This window comes from Sminthopsis crassicaudata, chromosome 1 (genome assembly GCF_048593235.1).
Source record: "Sminthopsis crassicaudata isolate SCR6 chromosome 1, ASM4859323v1, whole genome shotgun sequence".
Taxonomy (NCBI): domain Eukaryota; kingdom Metazoa; phylum Chordata; class Mammalia; order Dasyuromorphia; family Dasyuridae; genus Sminthopsis; species Sminthopsis crassicaudata.
In genome coordinates this window covers 276473901-276497439 of record NC_133617.1, presented here as the reverse complement: position 1 = coordinate 276497439, position 23539 = coordinate 276473901, and the positions used below count along the sequence as shown (strand labels likewise).

The following is a 23539-nucleotide window of genomic DNA, read 5'->3' as shown; positions in this document are numbered from 1 at the left end:
GCACTATCAGTAAATGTCTTATGTTTTTGGAATTGGTTAGAGAATCATATCATAATCAAAATAAATGAACTTACTTCTAGAGAGATTCTCAAGGGCTTTCCCCAGCTTCTTGCTCTCTTGAAGGATGTGATTTAATTCATCAAAGTCGTGGCTTTCTGGTTTGATCCGCCAGTTCCACTTAGGATGCTCCACTGACCTTGGCACTAAGTATTTTTAAAAAATTCATATTTAATTGATCATTCTACAAACATGCTCCATAATGATACAGTAAATTCATCATCATAAAGTAAAGTAGTTGATCTAGTGCTCTATATAAAATAAAATGATGCTCTTTGGAATGACAAGATTGAATAGTAATGGGGGGAAGTCACAAAGACAATTCATATAATAAAGCTATGTAACTAAACCAAAAAAAAAAAAAAAAAAGGAAGTCATGCCAAAAAAGAAATGTAAGTAATGCTCAAAACATTATCTGTATATTTTAAATGACATGTAAGAGTAGTGTTTTTTTTTCCATTTGTGCTGCATTACTGGTTAATAAGCAATTTCAATTTCTTCCATTTAAGCTAGTGAAGAATTTTGCATAAGTTGATCTCTAATATATTAGGTGGGGTCCACAGTGGGAATTGAAAATAAGAATCAAAACTTTGTCAGTAAATTTACAAGTGACATGGTCTCTACTTCTGGGAATAGTTCCTTATGATCTTGTCCATGTAACCAATACTGTTTAGCACAGATATCAGCAATGTCATATCTCAAACTTGGTAACTTGGACTTTGTTCTAAGGCATTGAATTCAGAAAAGTGCTGAAAGTACTAGCTTTCATTCAACAGAAACTACACTTAACAATTTATTAGGTTTCATCTTTTTTTAAGTCTCTTCAGTCTCACTTCAGATGAATTCCTTCCCAACTTTACCTATCCATCTCTTTTTCTTAACATCAGCCAGTAGTTTTCCTTGGTTATTATTTGTCCCCTCCCCTACACAATCAGAGGATATCTCACCCATGAACCTCATGCCCCAGAATCATGATTTCTCCCTGTAGTCTCTCCTTCTCTCACAGCTCAAGTAAATCTGTCTTTCTCAGGATACATTTTATGTTTGACTTTGACACAAGACAAAAGAAATAATGTTTTCCATCACTGCTTTTATATTACATTGCTTAATGTTTTCTCAGTTTTTCATGGATAACAGACTACTTAGCATTACTAAAGTATCTCATTTTCTTTCCTAAGTTTGCCCACAGATGATCATTGTGGTTAAAGGCAATTTTTTACATACACACACACACATACATAAAAAGGATTAGCAAGTTTCCTGAAAATAGTTGTCTATTCTAGATTTCCTTTTGAAAGCAAAAAATAAAAACAAAAACAAGTTTAATAAGTCATTCTCAAGAGTTGACTGACCATTTTTTATGAAAAGCATCAATATAGCTGTTTCTGGCCATTCTAGATGTGAGTTTTTAGATTTTCCCCATCTACTCCCTTTGTAATATAAAGAAGGAACAAATTTAAGGCAATAAAATATAATACAAAAGATCTTCAGAAACAACTATATTGATGCTTTTCATAAAAAATGGTCAGTCAACTCTTGAGAATTTTTGCTTTCAAAAGGAACAGGGTGGAAAGTTCAGAGTATGAATTAATAAATGTGTACTGAAACTAATAGATGATTGAGAGAATAATGTCATTATTAGCAAAAAGACTTCCAGAAGCATATGAAAAAATTTTGAAAACTACTTATTTAAAAAAAAAAAAACTTCAATCCATTTATGCAGTATTAGTACTTACTTATTCCTTAAATATATAAAATTCCTTCACAATTATTGCCTGACAAAATAAGTATTATGAAATAAGCTTCAATTTAAAGAATAAATTACCCATCAGGGAGTTAATAGGAATAATTATTAATAACAGTAATAATAATAATATTTATGTAGTGCCTGTTATGTTATAGGCACTATGCTAAGTACTTTATAATTATTGTCTCATTTTAACCTTATGACAACTCTGGGAGATAGGTGCTATTAGTATTCCCATTTTCAGTGAAGGAAACTGAGGCAAACAGAAGGTTAAGTGACTTGCCTAGGTTCAAGTAGTTAGTACTATCTGAGATCTGACTTAAACTCAGGTTTTCCTGTCTGTAGACCTGGCACTTTAATTACTGTGCCACCTAATTACCCATAAAACTAAATGTAGAGTCACACATTTGAGTTCAAAATAAGCTTTCCTTGAACAAAATGTGAGCCTTGATCTATAAAGGTTTTAAGGATTTAACTCTTTATCAATTCACAGGACAATAAAAAAAAAAAAAGCCAACAAACAAACTAATAGATCTAGTGTTCAGAACTATTCTTCCCTAGGCACTCCTTTTATTAAATATTGTACTCATTTTGTGTGTCATATTTTAGGACAGATATTGACAAGGTAGAGTGCTTCCAAAGCAGAGTAAATAGGATAATAAGGGCCTCAAGTCTATGGCATATAATGATTAGTTGAAGGAATTCAGCATGGAGAAAAGAAAATTTAGGATGACATGACATCTGTATTTGTAGGGCTATCACACAGAAGAAGGATTGTGCTTTTTATATTTGGGTCCAAAGGCTAAACCAGATTCAAGAAGTGGAAGTTGAAAAGATATGAATTTATGTTTGATATCAACTTTGGTATCTCAAAGTTGACATTCTTTCCCATCTCTGGAGATTTTATTTCAAAGGGCAGGTGACAACTTGTTAAGTATTTTGTAGGGTTTTTTTCAGAATAGATATTTTTTGAGATGCTATCCAACACTGACTTTCTGTAACTCAGAATGTGAAAACTTTTTTCCAGCATACAGCATTTATATACTTACCCCATATGCCTTCCCAAACATTCTATTATTTCCTCACATACATACCCAGCCTTCTTTGTTTCCCATTAAAGCATACAATACAGCCAATTTATTAATCATCCACAAGATAGAAAGTATTAGAAAAGTTCCTTAGTCCAAGTTCCAAGTGGCTAGTAATTTGGTTTTTGTGTTTTTTCACAAAACTATCAAGAAAACATTTTAAAATCAATTCTAATTTTCATAAGTATGCATATAACATTCATTTAACAATTTATAATGTGTAGAATACTTTGAATAACATTGCATGATTTAATATTCATAACAATACAAGCACATAAGTAATAGAAGAATCACCATTTCCTTTTTCCCAATAAAGAAGGTGAGCAAATCTTTCAGACCTTTCTCATTCCATGTCCAGTATTCTTCCTGTTTTTCCAACCTAGCATTTACTTGACATTCCAAATGAAATAGAAAGTAAATTTACTAGGATTTGTGGCCAGAAATTTAAAGTAAAAAGTTTTGGTTTGATTATTATTTCCACTTTGTTGTAGATTGTCTAGATCAGTTGTAGGTTTTGAGCAAAAAAAGTGTTAACAAACTTTCTTACATGATTTGGATTCCGGTGATGGTGGAGAAATATTAGATACAGCAAGATCACTCTTGGACTTCTTTGGCTTCTTTGCATTTACCTGCCAGGGCTTATCATAACTTCTGAAGTCTCTTCTAGTTCCTTTGTGTTCTGTTGAAAAAATACAAATTAAATTCTATTAAGTATTTTGATACTTGTGCATAAATATACCCTGATAGATTTAATAATGGAAAAGGCAAAGGTCTTTATGGACTAGAAAATCTTGAGAATCAAATAGAAAACAATCTTACTGAAAGAAAAAAAAAACAAATAAAAAAAGGAAGGGAGGAAGGAAGGAAGGAAGGAAGGAAGGAAGGAAGGAAGGAAGGAAGGAAGGAAGGAAGGAAGGAAAGAAAAGAAAAGAAAGAGCACAATCTGAAAACTATAGAACAATGAACTTGACTTCAATTTCAATTCATGGAAATTGTATCGTTGAAAAGTACTAAATTTATAGTCAGAAGACTTCAAAACTGCTTCTGCTTTTAGTAGAAGGTCAAATCACATTTCTTTTCTGGGTCCAAGTGCCTCTCCAATAAAATGAAGGGGTTGAAATTGATGACCTAAGTCCCATTCATATCTAAATTTATAATTTTTTAATCCCTATCATGACTTTTGGTCCTAAACCATGGGCACCTGGGACAAAAAAAGTATAGAACAGTGACCAGTAAGTAAAATATACAGGTCAGAGTAGAACAAACAATGTCAATTGACTCAGTGCTAGGTTAATGAAAGGAATCCCATCTAAGAAAGATCAAAGAACTTAGAAAGAAGGAAAGATGAATATAAATATTGATAGAGAAGGGCAAAGGAGCATACTTTGTAGGAGCATGGAAGAAGAAATTGGAAAATACCTGGGTTCTAGTAAAGGTTTTAATTAAAATGATCTTTCCCTTTTTGCCACTAATTAGTGATAAAATGTAAGAGCACTTATGGACCCATTTTAATTACAGTCTAATATTTTTCATCTCCACCATAAAAAGGGGAATATCTTACCAAAAAGAAAATAAAGAACCTAAAAGATCTAATGTCTGTTTCTAAATATTACTAACAATATTTGAGAGATTAATCATTTAATATTCTAGAATATTGATGTCTACTAAAATTCAACACACAGTACCAGATTCCAAGCTATACTACGAAGGAATAATCATCAAAATAGTCTCTAGTGCATTGTTGGTGAAGCTCTTAAAAGGTCCAGGTGTTCTGGAGAAAATTTGGAGCTTTGCTTAAAGGTGCATAACTTTTTGACCAGCAATTCTGGTACTAAGTTTATACCTTAAAGAGATAAATGAAATATAATAAAGAATTATAGCAATTCTTTTTGTCATGGCAAAGAGCTATTTAATTTCCAATTAATTTTGGTCTATTTTTGGCCTTTTATTACATGTAATTATTATAGCATCATAATCTGAAAAGATGCATTTGCTATTTCTGCCTTTTTGATTTGATTTTGAGGTTTTGATGTCCTAATACATGGTCAATTTTCATGTAGATTTTCATGTATTGCTGAGAAAAAAAAAGTATATTCCTTTCTGTCTCCATTCAGAAGCAAAGAGTTAGAAACTAAAGTATTATCCATCACATATAGGAATATAGGAATATGGGAATGACTGAATAAGTTGAAGCATATAATTGTGATGGAATACCATTGTACTATAAAAAATATTGAGGGTGATGGTATCAGAAAAACCTGGAAAGATTTGTATGAGTTGATATAAGATGAAGTGAAAAGTGAGAAGTTGGAGAACATTGTACACTGTTAATAGAAATATTGTAACTTAGCTACACTGATCAATGTACAATGATCAAAGACAATTCCAAAGGACCCACAATAAAAAAATAATGCTGTTACCTCCAAACAGAGAACTGGTAGACTCTGAATCCAAAAAGAAGTTTAAAAAAATAAAAAAAAAACCTTTTTTTTCTTGCTTTTTTACACAATGTGATTAATTTGGAAATGTTTTACATGATTTCATATGTATAATGGGAATCATATTTCTTGCCTTCTCAGTGGGTAGGGAAGAGAGAGGGACACAACTAAAAATACAAATTAAAAATATATAGTATCCTTGATGACAGGGATTATCTTGCTTTTATATGTGTATACCCAATGTGAAGCATAGTACAAGAACATAGTATTTAATGCTTTTTTGTGAAAAATTTCAACATAAACACCATCTTAAGCTACATATCCCTCAAACTGATTTTTAAACTGTTTAGAAAATTTCATAAGCTGATGCTCAGTAACTTTAAAGGATTACATCTTCCCCTTTATGGAGAAATGGGAATATTAAACTATGTGATTAAAATGAGTCTATCAGTGCTCCTAAATTTCTTTAAATTTCAATGGCCAAAGGGTACTGATGCATATATGACAATCTTGATCTGACACCACAAGAAAAGCATAATGAGACAGATCAGATGGACAAAGTAATCCTGCAAGAGGACTTCCCCTATAGATTCATGGTCTTCAAGTGTCATCCAAAAACTATCACACCCTATACATAGTAATAAATCATTAAAATTAAGAAAAAATATTACAATTCAAAATTCAATAAACAAATAAGTACAAAAGATACTTAATAAATGTTTTGTGTAACATTGTACTATTTATACTTGTAAAATTATTAAAGGTTAAAACGTCAAGACTTTTGGGACACATAATTTATCAAATAATAATAGTCCTATTTACCAATTCACAAAACTTTTACACCATATTTTATCATACTAACACAGAAGTGGATAAATAAAATTCTAGCTATCTACTTACCTTTATTGTGGTACAAATTTCTAAGATTGTGGTCAGTTTGGGCTGCATGCATCCACCTAAAACACCTTTTGCCCCTGAAATGAATTGGAATCCTTTTTCTCCATTTACCTGATGTTTCACTTTCTGCCCATAAAGCTGCAGACCCAGATAAAGTTCTTTGAAGTTGACTGCGAGGCCCCTGTTTAGACTGAAGATGGTCAATGAGAAATGGGATTGGCTGGTCAGGTGTTTCTGTTATGAGTTTGGTCATCAATTCCTGAAGGAAAAAAAAAAGAGTAGCAAAACACTTGTGTTTTTTATCATTATGATAAAGCAAAAACAAAGTAAGCAAGGACTCCATTTGCAACACATTTTTAGTTTTTAGTTTTTTTTTTTTTTTAAGGTACCTCCATATCAAATTATCTAATTTAAATTATAACATTGGCATATATACATAATGAATTCAAGATCTGAATCTCCTAAGACACAATGTATTCATATATGGTTTTCCTTTGAAGACAAAATGGGGAGATGTAGGAACAATCATAAATTAGAAAATAATTTATCCAATATCATCCTCAAAACTTCCAATGATTTCCAGTTGATACTCTGAAAATACAGTGTAAATGGAATAGACTGAAACTCAGGAGACCTACATTCTACACCATATCTGCTGCTTATGGTGTGAACTTAACAAATCCCTTTACCTGTCTAGTTCTCAGTTTCTTTATATGTAAAAGGAAAAACAAAATGGTGCTCTGGTTGGAATCTTGAACTTGAAGTTAAGACATGGGTTTGAAGCTTTCTCAGCTACTAACTACTAAATGACCTTGGGCCTCTATGGGTCTTCAGTTTCCTCATCTATAAAACAAAGAAAATTGGGGGGAGAGGCTGAATTCAGTGGCCTCTAAGTTCCATTCTAGCTTTCATATTACATAGTGGTTCTATTCTAAACATAGCAGTATTTGTTTTTTGTTTTGTTTTTGTTTTTGTTTTTCATTTTTAAAACATTTGTTTTTCTTTAATCTTCACAATTCCCCTTTCTTCTTTTTGTCTACACTTTTATGAGTACACATGGCTATAAGAACACTATGCATTTTTTCTCTATAACTGTATTTTATGACACATACACAATATTGCCATCCACCAATTAATAATAATAATAATAATAATAATAATAATAATAATAACATATATCTTCTCTTGTTTTTCTTCTCCGGGCATATGATTATGAGCAAGGTGAAATAGAGGGTATGTAGGTCACAAAGGGTTTGAATCCCTTGACACCAGAACTTTCTGTGTCCTGCAAACTCACTCTCTGAAAAGCTTTTTCCTTTCCCTGGGGCTTTAGTGCAAAACCCCAATTAAATTGTAGCTAAATAAAAGAAAATAAATTGCAGGGAAAATGAAAACTGTAAGGTTGGGATGAAGAATTCAGACAGAATAAAATGGAAGTCATAGTGTCTTAGACCTGTAAAGAACCTAAGAGATCATCTAGCATAACTTGTCACTCATTGCAGAAATTCATTTTAGAGAATCATGATAGATGCCCTTTCCTTGTATAAAATAATAATAATTTCCAAACTCAACAAGTATTTGTTAAAGACCTATGGTTTGTTTGGATAACTAAGTGACAACAGATACACTATTGGACCTGGAGTCAGGAAAACCTGAGTTCAAATGAAACACTTGTCAGCAAGGTATTCCTGATATCACTTAAGGTCTGCTTGCTTAGTTTCCTCAATTGTTAAATGGAGGTAATAACAGCACCTACCTCCCTTGGTTGTGAGGATAAAATGAGATATTTGTAAATGTTTGTACAGAGTCTTGCAAATAATAGCCACTATATAAACACATTCCATTTCTTTCCCTTTCCCAGGTCTCATTAGGTTTATCAACTTGTAAGGAAATATAACACATGTACAAATAATTATAGGAGAAAATAATCCATGAACAATGTAGCTGAGAAGTGCAAGCAAAGATCTGAAGTGGAAAAGGCCATTATTATCTGACATGTAAGAAGTATAACTTAGATTTTAAAGAATGGATAGGAGTTCAACATAGGAAAGGGTGAGCAGGAAGGAAAAAGCCATTCCAAGGAGAGTTAACAGTGTAAGCAAAGACATGGAGATTGATCAGGTCTACCTAAAGCCTACAGATTTTGTACAAGGAAAAGAAAAGAGTTTATTTTAAAGAGTATAGAATAAATGGACAAGATTAGTAAGAAATAAAGAGTAGGAAAATAGAGTGGCAGTAGATTGTGATGACCCTAGAATGCTAGATAATTTATTGAGAAGGAATAGTCAGTGAAAGATTTTAAGTAGAAGCTATATGAGTAAATATTTGTATAAAGATCATGTCTATGAGCAATGCTTATGAAGGATAAAAATTTGGAGAGCAGAGGGCATAAGCTACTGTGACAATTGAAATAGATACTAATGAGGTCCCCATCAGACTGGTGGCAGCAAAAATAGGGGCGGGGCAGTTAAGAGATATTTTGAAGTTAAGAACAAAAGATCTTTAATTGATTGCATATATAAAAGATGAAACAAAAAGGTCAAAGATAACATCAAGTTTAATAATTACATTATTACCAGTATCAAGATCCATAATATTAATTTTAACAATTGGAAATACAATAGTAATGGTCTCTGAAATTTATATAAAACTGGATGCTCTCAATATACTTTCATATATACTGTCTCATTTAAACCTTTCAGTAACTTTGTGAGAATGGAAGCGGGGAGATTTGTACAATATTTAGCAACCATTTTTAATCTCTATAAGTAGATTTAAAATGGACTATTTGCTTATTTGTCATTAGAAACATGTTTGGTACTTTGTATTTTATGCTTTATGGTCAAATTATAAACTTATTCTCTGAACTATTCAAAACTAATGTATATCACAACATCTATCAGAAAATACAAAAGTGATTTGCAGTATTGTTGCTAGAGAACATCTAGTTACATAAAGAAAAAAAATGAATCAGAAAGCACAATATTCAATCCCCAAACTTCACAAGATTCTTTATTTTCATATCTTTTTATTTTCTTTCACAATTGTACACACATTTTCCGAACTAAAATAAATATATTAAAATAAGAGAGAAAAATTAGAGTCATTCTATATTTTGCCTTGCAAAAGACTAGTAAATTGTGTATTCTAATAGTTATTTTTGCTAAAAACTAAAATTGTGCCAGTAATCTGAGTTGATTGCAACATCTGTTCTTTGACAAACTATATTTATAAAGATTAAAGCCAAACAGAAAAGCCATATTAAGTCTTATGACCCATAAAATACTCAATATGAGATCCATGGGAGGGTTTCACTCTATATTATTTGTATATCTATTTATGTGCATGTTATCTTTTCCACTAGAATAAGTCCCCTTCAGGCAGGATATTGGAATTATCTTATAAATCTCATCTCCAAAGTCATCCCTCTAATTAGTTCTACATAGACTCAAAATAACTGATATCTATTATCCTCTAATACTTCAATAATCTGTGATTATCCCCATTAAATAGATGAGAAAATTGAATTGTAACACTTTCTCTGACACTTATAACTGTGCCATCCTAAACAAGCCTCTCTCAGACTCAGTTATTTCATCTATAAAATGGGAACCTAAAAAGAAATCCTACCTCTGATGGTTATTATCCGTGGGACTTTGGTGAAGTCATTTAACTTGTATGCTCTCAGGTTTCTGGTATGTAAAAAAGAAGATTGCTTTAAACGATCTCTGAAGAACCCTTTCTAGATTTAGAAAGCCTTTTGGGATTGACTTAGTCTAAAAGTTATTATGTGGAAGTGTTTCATTCATAAATCAAGGCTTCTTACATTTTTTCCAGTTGCAAATCATTTTGCCAAAGAAATTTGTATATGACCCAGGAATATAGATATATAAAATATGTATGCAACTTAAATATTTACTGATAATAAATAATAAATGAATTTATTTTAAAATAATTCTTTGTTAGACACATAATTTTATCATTTATTAAAAATGAAAGAAATTTGTGTGCTCATGATATGGATGTGCTCATTTATTTTTATATAAAGAATTAAATCTTGAAGAAATATTTAATACCTTCTACTGTTGCCAAATTTTTGTGATCCCACATTCAGTTACATGACCCCAAATGGCTTCAAGAGCTGCAGGATATGAAGCTTTGCCCTAAATGCCCATTCAGTAGATTGGAGAAGGAAAATGGGTTTGTTGATAGCAATGGCAATCACTAGATTGAGTGATGAAGGAGGTCTCTAATCTCTCTGACAGCCTGTGGCAAAAACAGTTGTAGCACTCTTCTGTTCCAGTTATCAACATCAATCAAGTATTATCATGATCAGAGAGAAATTAATTCTATTTCATGATCTTCTTAAAATTCTTATTATGAGGCCTTTTATTTTGCATCAGAAATACAATAACCCTTTATACTCTGTTTTACAGGGTAAGTGGTATCCAATCATAAAATTCCCTTAACATAATAGCTATACTCATATTAAATATTAATGACATGCACTATATTAACATCTGTGAAATGTCATTCTAGTTCTGCATACAATCTGATGACTGTGTTAATTCATTTTAGTTTTGCATAATTTTTCAACTTTGTTTCTAATTAGGTAGAGTAATAACATGTTTTATAAAACTTTGCATTTTAAGATCACAATCTTTCAAGTAATATTTCTCCTAATAGAAATATAATATGAAATTATTAGAATATAGAATCTAAAGTAATTAAAAAGCTAAGTTTCAAGTCCTAATTTAGATATCTCTATGTATTTTTTAGATAAACATGATATAATGACTTTTCGATATTAAATTAATGTGACATCCCATTAGAGGTTGTATCAGCTCAAAATCTACATTCCTCCAGTCTTTTCATCAGTGATATCAAAAATATTTATTATGCCTATGCTCGATATCAATCCTAAATGTATATATTTTGGAAATTAGGCCTTTATTAGAACCTTTAATTGTAAAAATGTTTTCCCAGTTTATTTCTTCCCTTCTAATCTTTGGACATAATTTTTAATAATAAAATCTGTTCATCAATATACCTTAATCAGTAGGTGGTCTCTGGATAATTTATATAGCTATAATACATACTTTTATAATATTTAAAATATCTTAATTTCTATAGCATTTTAAAGTTTTCCAAAGGATTCCTCAGACCAATCATTATTCTCATTTTATAGATAAGAAAGTAAAACTTAAGAGAAGTAATGGAATTTATTCATTATCAACAGTTAGAAACTATCAAACTTTAAATATTATAAAATTATGCAATATCATCTATTGTATTTCTTAATTTGTGTGCTATCAATGAACAGTCACCGCACAATTTTTTTTTCTCAAAGATAAAAAAGTACAGAAGTTTTCCAGAGGATGGAAACTTGAAAACCTAAAGATGATCTCATACAATCATGTCAACTTGGAAATGAAGAAATGAAGATCCAGAGAAGTCAAATAATAAGCCCTAGGACACACAGCTAATTAGTGGGAAAATTGGGTCTAAAATAAAATCTCCTGACACCTATTCTGGTAAACTATGAACTCTATCAACTACATTGGGTCAATATGGCCACCAAAAATAGGATAGAAAAGCCATTACCTTCATTTATATTTAAAGAATTAAGCATGGAAAACGTTTTAAGTAATACTAATGATGGATATTTTTACCATTTTAAAATGGAATCATTGCAAAATATTTTAGGCTTTTTTCTACAGCTGTATTTTTGAGATATTTGCCAAGAAGCTACTAATGGGTTTGAATTGCTAAATATCCTAAGGCTTTTCCTTGCACTTCTCTCAAATTAGACATACTTCAAAACTTCAGGAAGTCAAAAACTTTTTTTTTCTTCCATTTTTTCTTCAAATGAATCACCTTGGTGGCACTGTTGCCACCAGTGTAACACAACTCTATGCAATATCATGCTATTGCTTTTTAAAGTTATTTCTGTCACAAAAAAAAAAAAAGAAGGGGAAAGAAAAAAAAAAATCTTAAATGTTACAACTACAAAATCTAGTCATATCCATAGAAGAAAAATAACAGAATCTGGACTTACACTGGTAAGGGATCTTGGAAGCCAGCTAGTTTAAACTTACTGATTTACAGATGGAAAAGCTGAGTCCTAAAGAGAGATTAAGTGACTTGCCAGAGGTCATATTAATAGTGACAAAAGTAGGAGTTCGATATAGGCTTTCCAGCACCATAACCTTTACTGCTGCAACTTTCTAAGTCTATTAAGAGGCAGAGAAGATTTCATCTTTTAACTTTAATATTTGTTTATTTTTATTTAGTTTTTCTTTTTAAAATTTTGATTTCAATTAAGATAAACATAATTCATCTTCTTTGAAAATATCGTTGCAACTATAATTACTTAGTCATAGTTCCATATATATATTATACAATTGTAATTCTACTATTATTTGATGTTAACAGAAAGTTTTAAAAATTGAGAAGGCATTTTTCAAAACTTTAATCAATTTTTTTAAAAGTTCAAATACTTCATTGATGCACTTCCTTTTTCACTATTCACCAACTGAGTTCTTCCTTCCTCCTCTGTTCTGTTTCCCCTCTCACTTTGTAGAAAGCCATTCAATAAGTTTATATGTGTGTATATATGCATACATACTCATACACATACATCTTTTTGAAGAAAACAAGTGAAAATATTGTAAATATCTAAAACTATATCTTGTGCTTTAGCCCATTATCTTTCTACAAGGTATATAGATCATTAGACTTTCTGCCATTAAAATTAATAGACACATTTTACAAACTGCAAATATTTGATCAAATATACAATCACTTTTTATTTTTGTTTATATATTTAGAAGTTGTTTGCTGAGTTAAAATAAATATTTAATGTTAAATAAGCAAACTCATGTTTATCACCAAATACAAAGTAGAGAATAAAAAATAAAATTGAGATAAACCCCGTAGGAAGAGGAAAATCAGACAATCTTGTAACGTGCTGTTGTCTCCAGAAGCTGCTGATCGCTCTCTGGGAGGAGATCTGCTGTGTCAACTCAAATCTCATGGACAGATTCTTCTTCCTGTAGAAAACTGTTGTCTCCAGACAGTTGTTGTTAACTCTCGTCCAGAGAAGTGACTTCCCTTCCTGCAGAGAGCCGTGTCAAGCCTGGTCTAGAGCAGAGACTCCCTTTTTCCTCCAGAGCTGCCCTCTTTATCCTCCCAGAGAATGGGTGTGGAATAATGCAAGGGCTTCTGGGAAGAATTACTTCAACCAATGAACTTGCTCCTCCTAAGCATGCAAGCTCTTCCCCAGGAAAGGCTGAAACTAGAGAATTGTCAAGTACCGACAGCACTTAGTAAGAACCTAATATCTTATTATCTCATTAGCACTTAGTAAGAACCTAACACAATCTAGCAAAGAAAATGCTATTTAAATAAAGTAATTAAGCAATATAAAAAGAACAAAAACTTGTTTTATAAAAGAAAGGTAAAAAAGATTATTGATGTCACTCCTGCCACTCTAATCATTTACTGTTGTCTTATTGCTGTTCAGTCCTTTTCAGTTAATGTTCGACTTTGTGACCCCATTTGGGGTGTTCCTGGCAAAGTTACTGGAGTAATTTGCCATGTTTTATTCCAGTGCATTTTATAGATGATAAAACTGGGATACGTAGCTCAACTTGGGGTCACACAGGTAATAAGTGTCTGAGACCAGATTTGAACTCAGAAAGATGAATTTCTCTGACTCCAGGCTCAGCACCACCTAACTGCCTTAGTAAACTCTAAATGTCCCATTTTCAGCAGATACAAACACTGTAATATTTACTGTTGCTCCAAGTTTCATGTGAGGCTCTGAAGAGATACAGATACTGTGTCAAAAGCAGCACCAGGTGCTTCATAGACTACTGGTCCTTAGGGAACCTCAAACAGTAATCAGTTTCAACAAAGCCTCTAAGTTAGATTGATCAACAATGTAGCTGGTAAAATCACAAGGTGATTCAGAATAGTTTACAATCATATAGTGAAATCTGTTCTCTGCTGACACACTCAGTGATGTTTTGTATATATAAATCTGCTGCATATGCTTTCATATCTTTACTTAGCTGAAATATTTTCCTGCTAATCCATAACAAAAAAATACTATTTGGAAGCTGTACTATAATTTTAACATCTGTACAATATGTTAAATTGATTTTAAGTCATTTTAATGAGTTCATCTTCAGAATCTATATGCAAGCTTTGCTGTGGGTCTTCTCATTTAATGAAGAAAAACCTGACATAAAGGACAGTGATATCAGATAATCATTAGCTTCATATTTGTATGTGCTGATAAAGAATTTGGATTTTTTTATGTTATAAAATAGTAGTTACCAAAACCATTGGTATTGGCTAAGAAATAGACTAGTTGATCAGTGGAATAGGTTAAGTTCACAGGACAAAATAGTCAATAATTTTAATAATCTAGTGTTTGACAAACCCCAAAGATCCCAGCTTTTGGGAGAAAAATTCACTATTTGGCAAAAACTGCTGGGAAAATTAGAAATTAGTAAGGCAGAAACTAGGTATTGACTCACAACACTGTACACCAAGATAAGGTCAAAATGGGTTCATGGCCTAGGCATAAAGAATGAGATTATAAATAAATTAGAAGAACGAGGATAGTTTACCTCTCAGACCTGTAAAGGAGAAATGAATTTATAACCAAAGAAGAACTAAAGATTATTATTGATCACAAAATAAAAAAATTTTGATTGGGGGGCGGAGCCAAGATGGTGGAGAAGATACACGCAAATTTGTAAGCTCCCTTCCTCCCTCATTACCAATTAGTTAAATCAGCCTCAAAAATAACCCTAGACTGATAAAAACCACAAGAGGATTAGAAGGACAACTTACCAGCTGAAGAGAATCTGGAATTTCAACAGAAAAGGTCGGTTCCGAGGAGAGGAAAAAAAAAAAAAGGCCAGCACAGACAAGGTTAGGTGCGAACACACTGCGCTGATCGGGCTGGGGAGAACTCTGGGATCAGAGAAGCCACTGAGGAATTGGACACAGGCTGTTAGGTCTTCTCTGCTTATAAACAGCAGTGCAGAAGAGAAATCAAGCCACTTTAAAATATAAAGCCAGATACTTAATCCACCCCAATCCAGAAATGACCTAATAGACCTCAGCACTGCTGTAAAGCCACCTTCTGCTGCCTGGGGCTTCTCCTTAGGGTAGTTAAGAGCCTGAACAGCTGGAACACAGCCTGAGGCAACATCTAATTCACATAGTGCTGGGCTCAGCCTGAGGCAGTGGAATTCTAGCAGCCCCAGAATTCCCAGATTGGCTGGAGTTTGTGAGTTCACTGTTCAGCCTTAAACCTCGGGGCAGTCGTTAGGCCACACAACGGGGTCCTTCACTGGGCACTCTTCAAAGCTGGAGCAGTGCTAACCACACCTCTGAGGCATTTCCAGGGAGCGGGGAGGGGAACTGTCTCCCAAAGCTCTCTGTTAGCTTAGGCACAGGACTTGCTGCATCCATCCAGTCTGGGAGGAAGTTAGTAAATGAATAAATAAACTTCTTACCCCAAGGGCAAACCCCAACAGATTTTTAACAATGAGTAAGAAGCTGAAGAGAATGATTGATACGTTCTACATGGAGAAAGAATGGGTATCCAACTTTGAGGAAGTTAACAGCAGAGAGTCAGCAGATAACAACCTAAAGAGGGATGATACCTGCCTCCCATCGCATAACTCTCTCCTAGAAGTTAAGAGAGTTTGAAGAAAAATGGGGAAAGGAAAGAGAAGCTATGATAGAGAATAACAACGTCCTGAAATTTGAGTTGGAAAAAATAAAGAATTCACAGGAGGTGCAGAGAAACAAAATTTGTGAATTAGAAAAGGTTTAAAAAATCACAGGAAAGTAGGATTTCTGAATTGGAAAAAGAAAATAACTCACAAAAAATTTAGGGACATGGGAAAAAATTCAGTAGAGCAAAATAATTCATTTAAAAACTCAATTGGGCATATACAAAAAGAACTAAAAATGTGAATGAAGAAAATAACTCATTAAAAATCAGATAGAACAAATAGAAATGAATGATTCATTGAGAACCCAAGAATCAGTCAAATAAAACAAAAAAATGAAAAGCTAGAGAAAAACATCAAATATTACTGCAAAAATCTATAGACCTGGAAAATAGATCTAGGGGAGATAATCTGAGGATCATTGGACTTCCTGAAAACTATGATCAAAAAAAGAGCCTAGATTTTATTTTACAGGAAATCATCAAAGAGAACTGTCCAGAGATAATAGAAACAGAAGGGGAAATAGGCGTTGAAAGAATTCATCGAAACGTTCTGAAAAAAGACTCTAAAAAAAAGAACTCCATGGAACATTGTGGCTAAGCTGCAGAACTACCAAACAAAGGAAAACATATTGCAAGCAGCTAGAAAAAACAATTCAAATATCAAGGTGCCACAATAAGGGTCACTCAAGATCTGGCTGCCTCCACATTAAAAGATCAAAGGGCCTGGAACTTGATATTCCAAAAGGCAAAAGATCAAGGATTGCAACCAAGAATAAACTACCCAGCTAAGTTTAGCATTTTCTTCCAAGGAAGAAGATGATCATTCAATGAAACAGGGGAATTTCGTTTGTTTCTAAGAAAAAAACCAGGCTTAAACAAAAAAATTTGATCTACATCCACAATACTGAAGAGAAACAGAAAAAGGTAAACAGAACTCTTGAGAACTGTATCTCTTTTGTGGATATACAGAAAGTCTGCAGGGATAATTTGATTTTGCTGATATAATATAAAAAAGGGGAGTAATAAAGGGAAGGGGGTAGTATCAGAAAAGGGAAAGGAGTGATAAAAAGAGGGAAACTACATCTCAGGAAGAGGCATAGAAAATCTACCACATCTGAGGGAATTTAGACAGGGGGAGAAACATTGTGTGAATCTTACTCTCATCAGAGTAGGCTCAAAGAGTAAATAATTGACATATTTATTTTTCAGAGAATTCTCTCTCTCACCTCATTAAAAGGGGGGAGAGGAAAAGGGAAAAGGAAAAGGGGAATAAGGGAAGGGTACAAGAAAAGGGAAGGGACTTAAAAGGAGGGGGGAGGGATACTAAAAAGGGAGGGCTGTGCATCAAAAGTGGGGTCTACAAATGAAATATTGGGGAAAGGGTTAGGGGGCTCAAGGAGAAAAAAAGCATAATCTGGGGATAATATGATGGCAGGAAATATAGAATTAGTAATTTTAACTGTAAATGTGAATGGGATGAACTCTCCCATTAGACAGAAACAGATAGCAGACTGGATCGAAAGTCAGAACCCTACAATAGGTTGTTTACAGGAAACACAATTAAAGCAGGGAGATACATACAGAGTAAAGGTAAAAGGTTGGAGCAGAATCTATTATGCTTCAGGTAAAGCCATAAAAGCAGGGGTTGCCACCCTTATCTCAGATCAAGCAAAAGCAGAAATTGATCTAATTAAAAGAGATAAGGAAGGAAACTATATCCTGCTGAAAGGTAGCATAGACAATGAAGCCATATCAATACTAAACATATATGCACCAAGTGGTATAGCATCTAACTTCCTAAAGCAAAAGCTAAGAGAGTTGCAAGAAGAAATAGATAGCAAAGCTATAATAGTGGGAGAGCTCAACCTTGCACTCTCAGATTGAGACAAATCAAACCACAAAACAATTAAGAAAGAAATTAAAAAGGTAAATAGAACGTTAGAAAAACTAGGTATGATAGACCTTTGTAGAAAACTGAATGGTGATAGAAAGGAATATACTTTCTTCTCAGCAGTTCATGGAACCTATACAAAAATTGACCGTACATTAGGACATAAAGATCTCAAAATTAAGTGCAGGAAGGCAGAAATAATAAATGCATTCTTCTCAGATCACAATGCAAAAAAAACTACATTCAATAAGAAGTTAGGGGTAAATAGACCAAAAAGTGATTGGAAACTGAATAATATCACCTTAAAGAATGACTGGGTGACAGGACCAGATGGATTTACATGTGAATTCTACCACACATTTAAAGAACAATTAGCCCCAATGCTATATAAACTATTTGAAAAAATAAGGGATGAAGGAGTCCTACAAACTCCTTTTATGACCCAGACATGGTACTGATACCTAAATCAGGTCGATCGAAAACTGAGAAAGAAAATTATAGACCAATTTCCTTAATGAATATTGATGCTAAAATCTTAAATAAGATATTAGCAAAAAGACTTCAGAAAATCATCTCCTGGATAATACACTATGATCAAGTAGGATTTATTCCAGGAATGCAGGGCTGGTTTAATATTAGGAAAACTATTAATATAATTGACCATATTAATAATCAAATTAATAAGAACCATATGATCATCTCAATAGATGCAGAAAAAGCATTTGACAAAATCCAACATCCATTCCTACTAAAAACTCTTGAGAGTATAGGAATAAATGGATTATTCCTTAGAATAATCAGGAGCATATATTTAAGACCTTCAGTAAGCATAATATGTAATGGAGATAAACTGGAACCTTTCCCAGTAAGATCAGGAGTGAAACAAGGTTGCCTACTATCACCATTACTATTCAATATAGTACTAGAAATGCTAGCCTCAGCAATAAGAGCCGAGAAAGAGATTCAAGGAATTAGAGTAGGAAATGAGGAAATTAAACTACCACTTTTTGCAGATGACATGATGGTATACTTAGAGAACCCCAAAGACTCTGCTAAAAAGCTACTAGAAATAATTCAAAATTTCAGCAAAGTGGCAGGATACAAAATAAATCCACATAAATCCTCGGCATTTTTATATATCAAATGTTGAGAGTATAAAGTATTTGGGAATCCATCTACCAAAGAAAAGTCAGGAATTATATGAGAAAAATTACAAAACACTTGCCACAAAAAAAAAATCAGATTTAAATACTATATATATAATAAAGATGACAATACTTCCCAAACTAATCTATTTATTTAGTGCTATACCAATCAGACTCCCAAGAAACTATTTCAATGACCTAGAAAAAATAACAACAAAATTCATATGGAAGAATAAAAGGTCGAGAATTGCAAGGGAACTAATGAAAAAAAAGTCAGAGGAAGGTGGTCTAAGTGTATTTGGTATTGGCTAAGAAATAGACCGGTAGATCAGTGGAACAGATTAGATACAAAGGACAAAAAAGGGTACATATATAGCAACCTAATCTTTGACAAACCCAAAGATACCAACATTAGGGATAAAAATTCATTATTCGGAAAAAACTGTTGGGAAAACTGGAAATTAGTATGGCAGAAATTAGATATGGATCCACACTTAACACCATATACCAAGATAAGATCAAAATGGGTCCATGATTTAGGCATAAAGAATGAGATCAAAAATAGAGGGAGATAATAAATAGACCTCTCAGACTTGTGGAGGAGGAAGGAATTTATGACCAGAGGAGAACTAGAGATCATTATTGATCACAAAATAGAAGATTTTGATTACATCAAACTAAAAAGTTTCTGTACAAATAATACTAATGCAAACAAGATTAGAAGGGAAGTAACAAATTGGGAAAATATTTTTAAAAACAAAGGTTCTGACAAAGGTCTCATTTCCAAAACATATAGAGAACTGGCCCTAATTTATAAGAAATCAAACCATTCTCCAATTGATAAATGGTCAAAGGATATGAACAGACAATTCTCAGAGGAAGAAATTGAAACTATATCCACTCACATGAAAGAGTGTTCCAAATCACTATTGATCAGAGAAATGCAAATTAAGACAACTCTACACACCTGTCAGATTGGCTAAGATGACAGGAACAAATAATGATGAATGTTGGAGGGGATGTGGGGAAACTGGGACACTAATACATTGCTGGTGGAGTTGCGAAAGAATCCAGCCATTCTGGAGAGCAATCTGGAATTATGCCCAAAAAGTTATCAAACTGTGCATACCCTTTGACACAGCAGCGCTACTACTGGGCTTATATCCCAAAGAAATACTAAAGAGCAGAAAGAGACATATGTGTGCCAAAATGTTTGTGGCAGCTCTTTTTGTAGTAGCTAGAAACTGGAAGATGAATGGATGTCCATCAGTTGGAGAATGGTTGGGTAAATTATGGTATATGAAGGTTATGGAATATTATTGCTCTGTAAGAAATGACCAGCAGGAAGAATACAGAGAGGCCTGGAGAGACTTACATCAACTAATGCTGAGTGAAATGAGCAGAACCTGAAGATCACTGTACACTTCAACAACAATACTGTATGAGGATGTATTCTGATGGAAGTGGAAATCTTCAACATAAAGAAAAACCAACTCACTTCCAGTTGATCAATGATGGACAGAAACAACTACACCCAGAGAAGAAACACTGGGAAGTGAATGTAAATTGTTAGCACTAATATCTGTCTGCCCAGGTTGCATGTACCTTCGGAATCTAATGTTTATTGTACAATAAGAAAATGATATTCACACACATGTATTGTATCTAGACTATATTGTAACACATATAAAATGTATGGGATTGCCTGTCATCGAGGGGAGGGAATAGAGGGAGGGGGGGATAATTTGGAAAAATGAATACAAGGGATAATATTATAAATATATATATATATATATATATATATATATATATATATATATATATATATATATATATATATATAATAAAAAATTATTAAGTAAAAAAAAAAAAAAAAGTCTTCAGAAAATCATCCCCAGGATAATATACTATGATCAAGTAGGATTTATACCAGGAATGCAGGGCTGGTTTAATATTAGGAAAACTGTTAGTATAATTGATCATATTAATAATCAAAGTAATAAAAACCATATGATTATCTCAATAGATGCAGAAAAAGCATTAGACAAAATCCAACATCCATTCCTACTAAAAACTCTTGAGAGTATAGGAATAAATAGATTATTCCTTAGAATAATAAGGAGCATATATTTAAGACCTTCAGTAAGCATAATATGCAATAGAAATAAACTGCAACCTTTCCAAGTATGATCAGGAGCGAAACAAGGTTGCCCACTATCACCATTACTATTCAATATAGTACTAGAAATGCTAGCCTCGGCAATAAGAGTGGAGAAAGAGATTAAAGGAATAAGAGTAGGTAATGAGGAAATCAAATTGTCACTCTTTGCAGATGATATGATGGTATACTTAGAAAACCCCAGAAATTCTAATAAAAAGTTATTAGAAATAATTCACAACTTTAGCAAAGTTGCTGGATACAAAATAAATCCACATAAATCCTCAGCATTTTTATACATCACCAACAAAATGCAACAGCAAGAGATACAAAGAGAAATTCCATTCCAAACAAATGTTGAGAGTATAAAATATTTGGGAATCCATTTACCAAAGAAAATTCAGGAATTATATGAGCAAAATTACAAAACACTTGCCACAAAAATAAAGTCAGATTTAAATAATTGGAAAGACATTCAGTGCTCTTGGATAGGCCAAGCAAATATAATAAAGATGACAATACTCCCCAAACTAATCTATTTATTTAGTGCTATAACAATCAGACTCCCAAGGAACTATTTTAATGACCTAGAAAAACTAACAACAAAATTCATATGGAAGAATAAAAGGTCGAGAATTTCAAGGGAACTAATGAAAAAAAAAGTCAGAGGAAGGTGGTCTAGGTTTATCTGATCTAAAGCTATATTATATAGCAGCAGTCACCAAAACCATTTGGCTAAGAAATAGACCAGTTGAACAGTGGAGCAGATTAAGTACAAAGTACAAAAAAGGGTACATCTATAGCAATCTAGTGTTTGACAAACCCAAAGATACCAACATTTGGAATAAAAATACATTATTTGAAAAAAACTGTTGGGAAAACTGGAAATTAATATGGCAGAAATTAAATATGGATCCACACTTAACACCATATACCAAGATAAGATCAAAATGGGTCCATGATTTAGGCATAAAGAATGAGATCAAAAATAGATTAGAGGAACAGAGAATAGTCTACCTCTCAGACCTGTGGAGGAGGAAGGAATTTATGACCAGAGGAGAACTAGAGATCATTATTGATCACAAAATAGAAGATTTTGATTACATCAAACTAAAAAGTTTCTGTATAAACAATACTAATGCAAACAAGATTAGAAGGGAAGTAACAAATTGGGAAAATATTTTTTAAGTTAAAGGTTCTGACAAAGGTCTCATTTCCAAAATATATAGAGAACTGACCCTAATTTATAAGAAATCAAACCATTCTCCAATTGATAAATGGTCAAAGGATATGAACAGACAATTCTCAGATGATGAAATTGAAACTATATCCACTCATATGAAAGAGTGTTCCAAATCACTACTGATCAGAGAAATGCAAATTAAGACAACTCTGAGATACCACTACACACCTGTCAGATTGGCTAAGATGACAGGAACAAATAATGATGAATGTTGGAGGGGATGTGGGAAAACTGGGACACATACATTTTTGGTGGAGCTGTGAAAGAATCCAGCCATTCTGGAGAGCAATTTGGAACTATGCCCAAAAAGTTATCAAACTGTGCATACCCTTTGATCCAGCAGTGCTGCTATTTGGGCTTACATCTCAAAGAAATACTAAAGAGGAGAAAGGGACCTGTATGTGCCAAAATGTTTGTGGCAGCTCTTTTTGTTGTAGCTAGAAACTGGAAGATGAATGGATGTCAATCAATTGGAGAATGGTTGGGTAAATTATGGTATATGAAGGTTATGGAATATTATTGTTCTGTAAGAAATGACCAGCAGGATGAAATCAGAAAGGTTTGGAGAGACTTACATCAACTAATGCTGAGTGAAATGAGCAGAACCAGAAGATCACTATACACTTCAACAACAATACTGTATGAAGATATATTCGGATGGAAGTGGACATCTTCAACATAACAACTCACTTCCAATTGATCAGTGATGGACAGAAATAACTACATCCAGAGAAGGAACACTGGGAAGTGAATGTAAATTGTTAGCACTACTATCTATCTACCCAGGTTACTTATACCTTTGGAATCTAATACTTAATGTGCAACAAGAAAATTGGATTTACACACATATATTGTATCTAGGTTATGCTGTAACACACGTAAAATGTATGGGATTGTCTGTCATCTAGGGGAGGGAGTAGAGGGAGGGAGGGGATAATTTGGAAAAATGAATACAAGGGATAATGTTATAAAAAATTACTCATGCATATATACTGTCAAAAAATTTATAATTATAAAATTAAAAAAAAAAATAAACAAATAAAAAAAGAAATTCACACCATTAAAAAACTAAAAAGAAAAAAGAAAAAAAAGAAAATTTTGATTACATCAAATTG

The 23539-nt window shown here is 32.8% G+C and overlaps 1 protein-coding gene across 12 annotated transcripts in view; it reads right to left on the bottom strand.

Annotated features, from left to right (window-relative positions):
* Positions 1–23539, bottom strand: part of C1H8orf34 (chromosome 1 C8orf34 homolog) — a 391674-nt gene that overhangs the window by 312247 nt on the left and 55888 nt on the right. For 9 of the 12 annotated variants that reach the window (XM_074278841.1, XM_074278850.1, XM_074278845.1 and 6 more), the window contains exons 2-4: positions 6339–6486; positions 3440–3571; positions 75–203 (exon numbers count right to left, since the gene is read on the bottom strand). In XM_074278841.1, coding sequence (XP_074134942.1) covers positions 75–203; positions 3440–3571; positions 6339–6486 — 409 coding nt within the window. The remainder of the gene's footprint in view (positions 1–74; positions 204–3439; positions 3572–6338; positions 6487–23539) is intronic. The other 3 variants (XM_074278849.1, XM_074278851.1, XM_074278847.1) reach the window with 1 other exon arrangement.